The 11363-nt window shown below is 33.9% G+C and overlaps 1 protein-coding gene across 1 annotated transcript in view; it reads right to left on the bottom strand.

Annotated features, from left to right (window-relative positions):
- Positions 1–10750, bottom strand: part of Lrp1b (LDL receptor related protein 1B) — a 1466647-nt gene extending 1455897 nt beyond the window's left edge. Inside the window, 2 exon segments of the mRNA XM_042683428.1 lie at positions 10098–10220; positions 10711–10750. Of these exon segments, the coding sequence (XP_042539362.1) occupies positions 10098–10220; positions 10711–10750 (163 nt within the window).
- Between the last annotated feature and the right edge of the window lie 613 nt (positions 10751–11363).

Genomic DNA, 11363 nt, shown 5'->3' on the forward strand with positions numbered 1-11363 from the left:
GATTCCCATCAGCAGTGTGGTAGTGTTCCCTTTTGGCCACATCCCCTCAAGCATCTGTTGCTATTAGAGTTCTGATTATAGCCATTCTCACTGGGGTGAGGTAGAATCTCAGTGTGGTTTTGATTTGCATTTTTTTATGGCCAGAGATGTTGAGCATTTCTTCATGTGTCTATTAAAATACTAATTCTTTGCAGAATTCTACTAAGAATAAAAGTGTTCTTTGCCAACATTATATATATATATGTATATGCGTATATATATATATGTGTATATATATATATATATATATATATATATATATATGAGAGAGGGAGTGAGAGCTAGAGAACAAAAAATGCCACAAAATTCTATAAAGACTCACATGGAAAAAGAAGCACTTCTTTACATAGTTAAAATATATGCTCATTTTTTTCCAATCCAAATTTTAGTTCAGAATAAAAAATGTAAAATGCCAAATACGGATTATAATAGCTTAGTGTAGAATATTTATAATATGGAAATTTTGACTAGCATACATTGTATTAATTTTTCTCAGAAAATAAAGACATTTAAGTAAAAAAACTGAGTTTGTACTTTGTGTTTTAGCTAGATATCATTGCAAATACAGTCACGAGCTACTCCTCTAAATGATTTTTTATATATCATGAGGAAGGTTATTGTCATTTCAGTTTTATTGTCAAGATTTGGAAAAAACATATCATACAGCTATTTTTTTTAAAAGGAGGTCTTTTTTTAATTACTGAAAAGTATATCCATTTGCATATGAATAACAGTAGTTAAATTATAAATTTGCAGAAGTTACCTAATAGAGACATGAGTTTTGCATACATAAGACACTGATTAGATTGCATTCTACATCTCTTTAACACTATTCATAATATTAATATTGTATATAGGTAAGATCTATATTTTCAAGAAAAATATACTTTTGTTGTCAGTAGTGGGATTTAAACTGAGGGCTTGGGCACTATCCCTGAACTCTTTTGTTCAGTGTTAGTGCTCTCCCACATTGAGCCCCAGGGCCACTTCCAGTTTTCTGGTGTTTAATTGGAGATAAGAGTCTCAGGTACTTTCTTGTCTAGGTTGGTTTTGAACTTCATTCCTCAGATCTCAGCCTCCTAAGTATTAGAATAATATGCATGAGTCACAAGCACCAGCCTCAGTTGTTGGAGGGACATACAAAGCAACAAAGAAATCATCTTATAAATATGTTAGAAACAATAGCAAGAAATAAAAACCATCTGAGTCCTTATCTTGGGGTTCATTGTACCTAACATCAACTTATCTGACCGCTTCTGTTTATCTCAGACTTATTTGCAATAACTAGTATATATCTGAAACTTTAAGTTGTTTTTAATTGCATTTTTTGATAGTATAAAAATGAATATATATATATGTAATACAATGTAAAGTAAATGGATGACATATGGAACGTAAATGGAGTATACATATGATCATATATTTATAATTTATTATTCATTAAGTAATTTATATATAATATAAAGGTAAGATAGATAGATATATACATACATACATACATACATACATACATACGAAAGCTATATATGTTCACTAGGAGTTCCACTAAGAGAATTTCACAAGCAGCTTTATATCTTTCATAAATTCTGGTTCAAAAATATTCAAGCTCAAGCTATTGGCAGAGTGGCTTTTTTCTGAAGTCTTTCTTCTTGCAGATGACTGCCTTCGAGCCATTTCTTCTAATGGTTCAAACTGTATGACAAGGAATTGTGCTGAATAGTGAATTCTACAAAGAAGAATTATAATATATTAATAGCCATTTTCTCTAGGCAATTTAGTCAGGGCATTGAGGGATACATTTTTCTTTGCTTTTCTCCTTTGCTTCTGAGAACCTGAAAAGTTTGGTTCCAGGTGAGGGACCCTCCTTTCTAAACTGGGTAGAAAGTAATTTGAACATATACTTTTTCTGGAGGAGACATAGAGAAACAAAAGAAATAGGGATGGGGAAGGGAGGGAAGGAAGGAAGGAAGGAAGGAAGGAAGGAAGGAAGGAAGGAAGGAAGGAAGGAAGGAAGGAAGGAAGGAGGTTTGGAGACAGGAAAGAATCTTATATGTTATAGCATAAGTATATAGCAATATGCATATAGCAATGTTAATATGTACAGAAAAAGGGGAAGGAAAAAGAAGGAAGACAAGAAAGAAAGAAGCAAAGTAGGAAGGAATGAAGAAAAAGGAAGGAAATAAAGGAAGAAAGAAGGAAAGAGGTTTGGAGACAGGAAATAATTGTATATGCTTACAGCAATCTTAATATGTACATTCACTGAATTGATTCCCTCTAAGCTTTTGGCTAAATTTACCCCTCTTGATATGTAGCCTTTTCCCCTACATAATATTTTCTGCCATGTCTCAAATCATGAAAGTAAATGCTACAAAGATTTTAGAAAAAAAGAAAAAAATAGATTGAAAATCCAAAGTCTATTTATATATTATACATTTATTATATATTATGCCTGACCTCCAACAAGATCACTATAGCTATTAGTCAGATGGTGAGACTCTGCCCTATTGACAATTTCATACGTATAGCCTACGTGTCAATATCCTGCTCTTAGGTTGGGGTGATAAATGACATAGAAGAAAGGAGGAAGAGAGAATGGCACTTTCATTAGAAAATAAGTTCATAGAACACAATACCCTTTAGTGCTCAATTTAACAAAATATGTCATCTACAAAGCACTTTTGAGTGAAAGGCAAATGTGAATTTTATACGATGACTATAAAGAATAAAATGTCCTCTGGGGGGAAAAATGTGCTCACCCATGAAAGGTAAAAAGCCTCCCTCCCCAACCCCAAATGCTAGATTAGTTGCAGATAAATGATGGATTGAATAGTTTCTGGGGTGACTCCTTGCTGAGCCTACAGCTTTGTCCCTGCAGAGCCCTGCAAGAGCGTTTGTTTACTGTTCAACATCCCTTAAGCCAAGGAGATTTTATCAGAGTTGTCTCTAGAATTCATCTGTTTCATTTTACTCTCTGTATTTCACAGTGTTTCCAAATTTTCTTTCCTTATAGTTTCCAGCTCAGGCAGAGGGACATGCTCCTTCATGCACCTGTGATCTTAGATCAGAAGACCAAAGAGCAATAACCTGTTCAGTGGAAAGGTGAGGTTTTTGTCATTGTTGAGCTTCCTTTGCCTGGGAGACCTATGGGGCACTCAGTTCTGTCACCTCTGCCTGCAATCAACCTCTCTTAAAATTGCCAAGACTGACTTGGAGAGACTTGTTAGTGAATATTGGTTTAAAAAGAGGAGAAATGTCACCCACTTTCTTGTCCCCACTGTGCTAGGCAAATGTACCAACATTAGATATGTCTTTCTAATTCACAATTACACCTTTCTCCCTTCTCATCGCCGTTCCCATCAGCTCTTTAGTGGGATTTTTTTTTTTTTTTGATTGAGCAGGGGTCAATGGTTTTGGCCTTTCTTTCTACTACTACTAAGAAGAACCTAATGATAAAATGAACAAAACAAAAAGAACTGAAAGAGATGTAAACTGTTCTCCTGGGTTTCATATGCTTTCTTTTAATCTGTAAAATCATTTCAGCTTCTCTACCTAAGGAAAAGCTTTTCTCTGAGGCTCTGATATATTAGCTCATTGCAAAGTGACCTCTAAATCACTATGACTTAGAAACAAGGATCATTTTTCCATCAATTTTATTGTTCATGTAGCCTTCCTTCAATGCCTTATTCTGCTATATATATTTAAAGAGCAGTATCTGGTTGCTAATAACCTCGCATCTGAATCCCACTTTATTTTTCTGACCTGTGTCAAAGAAAGGAAGTTTAGAAGGATATTATGAAAGGATTTCTACCTCATATCCTAGGGGAAAGGGCAGTGTATGAACATACAAAGTTCATTAACTTTCTACTATCTTAATAAAGTTTAAAATTTGACAACAAGGAGAACTTAATAGAAGCAATGGTCAGTTCATGCAGAGTCACATCTAACCTAATGACTTATAGCCATTTCCATTTTTCATAAATACTTCTGTTCCTATTACCCAGGAGACTTGTTATTTTTACCACATTGTTCAATTAAAGCTGATCACTCCCAAAGCCAGCATTAAACAATCCTACTGGGATAGCCTTCCAGGATTTTCAGATGACACTATATTTTTAAAATTAGGTGGCCTAAGGGGTCTTCATAGAAATTGAACCTTTCCTTACCTCAATTTGTCAAGGTAAAAGTACTATTTCAAAAATAAATTACAAACTCTTTTCACAAATAACAGCTTGTTTAGAGAGTTACAAAAGATTATAAACTCAATTTCCTCTTTAAAAACATAGATGACACATACATTTCAGGACTGCAGCAGTTATCAATATTTTTTTCATGAATGTGCTTTTTATCCATTCTTTTAAAAATGTAAACAATTATTCAACATAATATTTTTAAGAAAATAACCAGAAAAATGTCACCGGCTCTACAATATCTGTATACCAAATTTGTTCTATATTTGTATGTATGTATATAAAGTATATGTAATATATCTAGTTATTAAAACTGCCTATAATACAAATCAAATTAGTATGGGTGGAAGATTATGTACTCCTTTGACACATCCGTATGGCACAGATTTTTAAAAAGGGGAAGCTGTATACTGTACAAAATGAACATTGGTTCACCAGAGTCCTGAATGTCTTGAAATTAGATAACACAAGTTATCTCACTTTTTAAGAGAAACTCATCAAAGCATTTCACTATGAAGCAAATACTATAATTTCCAGGAGTCCAGAAAGATCGTTAGTGGCCAAGAATAAAGTTATACATGGAAGAATTGAGGAATGAAGTCAAGCAGAGGGGATTCAAAAGCCCTTTCTATATTTTGTCCACTCTACCTGCCATGTAGTGGATGGACAGGAGGGAGAGTAAAGAAATAAAATGTATGCATCCAGGTGATTCAGCTATACTACTTTTGTCCTCTGTTCTTTTTTTAAAGTTCAAATATGATTTTATTTTTTGTACATTTTTTATTGTAAAAAGACTGTACAGAAGAATTACAGTTACATGAGCAAGGTAATGAGTACATTTCCTATTGAACATTGTTGCCTCCTCCTTTGTTTTTCCCCTACCATCCCTTCTCTCCCACTTCCACAAGACTTTTAAAGTTTGTTTTGGAAAGCAGCAGACCCTTTTGAGAATATTCATTGTCCCACCTCCCATAATGTCAGTTCTTGAGGTGTTTGCAAAACTCTGTTAGAATTAAATAACATCAAAATAATTATTTTCCTGATAGGTATACCATATAATCATTACCCTTTCTATTTTTTTTCCTTCTGTCTTTTATTCTTGCAATAGAATTATTGGCTGGAAAGGTAGAATGGCTATTCTGTGTTGATGTAAGTCTCACAATTCCATACTAAGGAAGGTAGAGCATACAAATGGGGGGAATTCTATTTTCAAGAGAATTGTCTACTTTTGTATCTTTCTTCTTCTTTTTTTTGGGGGGGGGAGGGGCAGTTATGGGCTTGAACTCAAGGCCTGGACACGGTCCCTGAGATTCTTTTTCTCCAGCACTCTACAAACTTGAGCCACGGAACCACTTCTGGCTTTTTCTGTTTATGTGGTACTGAGGAATAGAACCCATGGTTTGTTGGGTGCTAAGAAAGCACTCTACCACTAAGCCACATTCCCAGCCCACTTTTGTATGTCTCTACACAAAATAATCTCCTCTTTAATTAAGCTTTCATTTTTGTTACATGTATGCCAGGGCAATTCAAATAAAAAAATCATATGCACACATATGTTTGGGCAGAAAATATTTTGAAGATTAAGCCGTATTACCTCAGTCTGACAACATGAGTAGTAAGGGCCAGCAGTGTTCTGTGTGGAGTTACATCATGCTGTGCTTGGGTTGTACTTGGGCAGAGATATCAGCATGTTTCAACTACGGCACTTTAAGAAGGATTTGGCAAACTACAAGATGCTAGCTACATCTCACCTGTTGCATATTCCTGTACAGACTTCATGGTACAAACTAATTTTCCACTTGAATTTTAAGGGCTTTTGTAAACAAGTTAAAGAAACAATAGGAAAAAGAAGAATATATGGTAGCAGTCCTATGAATTGATGGAACCTACCTAATCATTTACTATTTGTTCTCTTACAGGAAAAAAAAAATTGCTCATACATGAAAAGGACAGGACAAAGAAAGGTTAACATACAAATTACTACGACATTCCATGTTGCAAATATTATCTTCCTACATAATCATTTTTATTCTTTGTTGGACAATTCTGTCAAACATGATCTGTAATTGAAGAACTCTAAATTAGAAGGTGAAGGAAGCTGGAATAAGGCAATAGGGAAGAAAACCAAGTGATGTAGCTAGTACTTTCATGGTTTTAAAAGTAGACTCCGGGTTTAACTATAATAGCATCAAACGCTCATAAAACATTGTACATCAGATGGAGCTGATTGTTGGAAAGTCTCATCTTATCACTCCACAGAAAATTCCTAGGAAGATTTGCAATGTAAATACTTCAGAATAAATGTGCTTTTCAAGGAAATTTCGGTGTCACAGATGTAACAAAGCTTCCATTTCACAAATACACATTTCATTCTAGTTGCACACAACATTAACCAACAACTGTAGTTTGAAAGCAATGAGAAAAAAGATGAAAATTTTCCTGATTTTTCTCTTAGCCATCAGAAGGTGTCAATTGTAACCTAGATACTAACAAAAAGTGTTTTCAATGATGTGAATAAACAGATTTTGGAGTTTCTGACTTAATAAATGATTTTTCATTCCCAATAGTAAATACAAAAAAATTACTATTTTCCAGTCTCAGATATTAGATAACTCCTCTGAAATTGACTTATTAATAAACTAAGAAACACATTTTTTTCTATATCACTGAAATCAAACTCCTGATTTTTGGACATTTGAAGTTAAATAAACACAAAAATGGAAGAAAACATAAGCTCATTAACCTTCCAGTTGTCATAATATCTAAACTAATCTCCAAGATTAGTTTTTGCCTGTTTTTCTTCCAAAGCTTTTCAGCTATCAGTGTTTAGCAGGTTAATCCCTTGCTATTCTTCAACAATATCCATTGTTTACCTGTTGAATCTCATTACTTGTCATCTTTTATATTGTCATATTAAATTATATGCTAGATTGGTATTTTATCTCATCTTAAATTTTAAGTATACTTAAGAAAAATAAAGGGGGCTGGGAAGGTGGCTCAGTGGTAGAGCGCTTGCCTTGCATGCCTGAGGCCTTGGGTTCGATTCTACAGCACCACATAAGCAAAAAGAAAAAAGCCAGAAGTGGTGCTGTGGCTCAAGTGGTAGAGCACTAGCCTTGAGCTGAAGAGCTGAGGGACAGCACCCAGGCCCAGAATTCAGGCCCCATGGCCGGAACCCCCCCCAAAAAAAGAAAGAAAAATAAATATATTGTATTATTTGTTTCATCTAATATTTTGTACATATAGCACACATAAGTTTTCAAAGATGATTAAATATGTTGTTCATATTCAGAGAAAAAATACTGTCTGGAAAAGTAAAAATCATTTTTAATGTTTCTATTCTTAGTCCTGGTTTTTACATTGAATACATAAATTTATATAATTATAAGATTACATAATTATGTTATGTATATCAGTACATTACAAAACATTGTGGTTAAAGGAAAAGGAAACTGTGAACCTGTGAATTGATTTTTTTCATAAGGCTTTAGCTCTATGATTGCCTATACATCAATTAGTACTGACTCACTATCTGGAACAGATGAATTAAATATAGATTACATTATGATGGATAGATAAAATGCACATAATAACAAGTATTTTTCAGGTTTTCTTTGATTCCTGAATTGACTACATAGGTTCTTCTGAATCTTCTAGATCAAAAACTTGTCCAGTCTGATATTACTACTCCTTTAGCAAAAGAAACCCATTTTTCTCTTTGCTTCATCAGTGAAGAGAACTCTTGCTTAGATGCATCATACAGCTATTCCTCAAAAATTCTGTGAGAGATCATAGTGAAATGCACTTCTCCTCCAACCTTGCCTTCCTGCACATGGATTCCATCAATGTACCTTACATTTCTGACTTTTTCCCTTCACAGAGTTTGTGGGAGGATCAAGACAGGAGGCAAAACATTACTATCATCACTAATGAGCAGTCCTTGTGTTTTACTATGATAATTGCTTTCCATTTAGCTAATGAGAAGATACATCTTAATAGTACTCTAATTGGGAAGGAAGATTAAAATGGTGAAGATAGTGACTCATGTCTGTACTCCCAATGACATGGGAGACAGAAACCAGGAAGGTCGTGGTTCCAGAGCAGCCAGCCAAAAGGTCAGCTATAACCATTTCAGCGACAAAAACCAATTGTGATCATCACAATTCCAGGTCTAAAGCATGCTTGTCTGGGACTAATGTTAGAAAACAACTGTAAGATCTAATGTGAAAAATAACCAAGAGCAAAAGGAGATTGAAGTGATAGGACTTGCAAGGCCAGGAGTGAGAACCTGATTTTAAATGCCAATACTATTTTAAAAAGTTATTAAGTGAAACTTAGTTGTGACACTTACACAATTAATTCAAATGGAAATAATATTGTCTTTTCACTTATGTTATCTTCTATACCCATTATACTTAGATTCTCTCCCTTTATGCACACACTTATAAAAACAATTCATATACTACACAATCCACATATTTAGGTTATGAAAACATATATGTTTACAGAATCATGTAACCAACATAATAATTTAATTTAAGGCAAATTTCATCATCTTTCCAACAGATTTCATACAATATCAAGAGTCAGTCTCATTCTCTTCTGTCTATTTAGTATTTATATATTTCTGTGTATTGTATCCTTTAAATAAATAGAGATAAAATATCTAGTCAAGTTAAACATTCTTCCACTTAACACTCACTTCAAGCTTATCTATGTTTTGGCACTTCATGTTCCTGTCAAATAATAATAATTTGCATAGATTCAGAAAATACAATTATCAAGTACATTTCCTATTTATTTTTTATAAACCATTTATAAACCAAAAATGGCTATGTGTTTTAAAAAACCTAGTGAAGACATTTAAAATTAAATAGGAAACTGGTAGAATTTGGAAATGTAAGTAACTAGAATTTCTTGGAGGAAATGATATAGTCAAAGTAAAAAGAAGTAATGAATGCAAATATTCAAGTTCATCTAAATTGAACAACTTGTTTTAATCTAAAATTAAAAAAATAGTAATAAACAGAACCTCTTTCTTGATTTTCCTCAAAATATGTATTTGTCCTGTCTGCAATATTATAAATAAGAGGATGGAATTCAATGTTAATGCTGGTATCTGGACAATATAAAGTAATATGTATGATGGAGTTTTTGTTGTCAATTTTACATCACAGAAATGTGAAACTGTTTGTAGTTAAAGTTGTTTTGCTTGCATGTGTGGTTATTGACTAAAGCTAGGTGGTCTAGTAATCTCAATGACAAAAATCTTAGAGGTTGTTCATACTGAAAATATCAAGTATGCATTAGATAGAATGGGAATGTTATAATATGTTTATAAGAATGATGGTTATGACTACAACTGGGATCTACATACACTAAGTGCTTGTGAGTGTTATATTATAACAGCAGAGATCATCTATTGATGAACAAATAAGATTTTTGTCTTTCTGGTTTAAAAAAAAATAAACATAATCTATTCTTTTTGTAGTGCCCTGGGATATTAACAGAGATAAAGTGGCAGTTTGATTTTCTTAATATTCTTTCTCTGTGTTCTTTGGTGTCAAGATACATTAGATAAGTTACTAGAGGAACACTCGTTGCTATATTTTACAAGCTGATTTTTTCCTAGACTAGTCTGTCCTTTCTTATTAATTCAGTCAAATAAAATAATTAACCTGGCATTTTTCTTTTATAGGTTAGCTCTCTTTTGCACACTCAATTACAAAGAAAACAGAAAAATGTTTTCAATTTTTTTGTATTATTTTTTTAAAGGAGAATCAACTAGAATAGCAGTCATCCGTGAAAGCAACTGACATTTAGTTTCACAGGGAAGATAAATCCAAATGGCACAAGAACCTTTCTACTCACAGGTATCTAAAGACTCGTCTGAATCATCAGGGCAGTCAGGGTCTCCATCACACAGCCAGCTCTGGGAGACACAAGTCACGTGATCGTGGCAAAGAAATTCACCAGGATCACACAATTGCTGATCTGAAAATGAAAATGTTTTGAAATAAAATATGAATGATCTGACCATGAACCAAAGAGCACTACAAAGATGAAATGTGAGAAAGCAATAATAAAAGTACATGAATATGATCCACATTTCCCATTCAGCTGCAAATCTATACCAATTAATTATTAATGTTACCAGCTTAGTTGAAGCATGCCATTTTGTTAATCTTGACTTTAGGTAGATTTGCACAATCTGTTCTAGAAAAAGTTAAGAATTTGCATTCATGACTGATGATTTCAGCATATCAAATATGACAAGTAGACATTCTAGATACTGAACTTTGTCGAATGTGTTGAATAAAAACAGAAACTAAGCATAGATTTGTTGTTTTTTTTTTTCATTGCTTTGAGATAATCAAAAATAAGTAGTGATCTAAGTATTGCAATTAAACCTTGTCTCTTGAGTATCTTTCCCATCCTGATACTGGGGCTTCATAGATACATGACTGGCAAACTTCTACCATACAATTCTCTTCCATATTTAGCCATGACTTAAAGGGGGACATGTCTGCTTTGAAAAGCAGAAGTGATTGCAAATGTCCTTAAAACGTTTTTTCTTCCAATTTTAGTTGAGTAAAACATGTTTACACAACAATAATTTTCCTTCCTTTTTTTCTCTTTTTATTTTTATTTTCTCTCTCCCTCTTCCTCTCCTTCTTCCTTTCTCTCCCTCTCCCTCTCCCCTCTCCCATTCTCTCTCTCCCTTTCTCTCTGTCTCTGTCTCTGTCTCTCTCTGTCTCTGTCTTTCTCTGTCTCTGTCTCTCTCTTTCTTTCTCTCTGTTCTGGGCTTAAACTCAGGGCCTGGGAACTGTCTTTGAGCCTTGAGCCTTGAGCCACAGTGCCACTTCCAGCTTTTTCTGAGTAGTTTATTAGAGAAGAGAATCTTACGGACTTTCCGACCCAAATTGGATTCAAACCACAAACCTCAAATCTCAGCTTCCTAAGTACCTAGGATTACAGAAACCAGCCACCAGCACCCAACTAGAAGAATCTTCGGTAGATCTGTAGAGTTTTCTTCCTACTAAGCTCTGACTTTTTTCTACAAACTCCAGTTCCTTTGGTCTCTAGAATCCCAGTTCCATTTCAAGTCAGGGAGAACATTAGGCTCCATCTAGAATC

The sequence above is a fragment of the Dipodomys spectabilis genome, unplaced genomic scaffold (genome assembly GCF_019054845.1).
Source record: "Dipodomys spectabilis isolate Male_0828 unplaced genomic scaffold, ASM1905484v1 ptg000081l, whole genome shotgun sequence".
NCBI lineage: Eukaryota > Metazoa > Chordata > Mammalia > Rodentia > Heteromyidae > Dipodomys > Dipodomys spectabilis.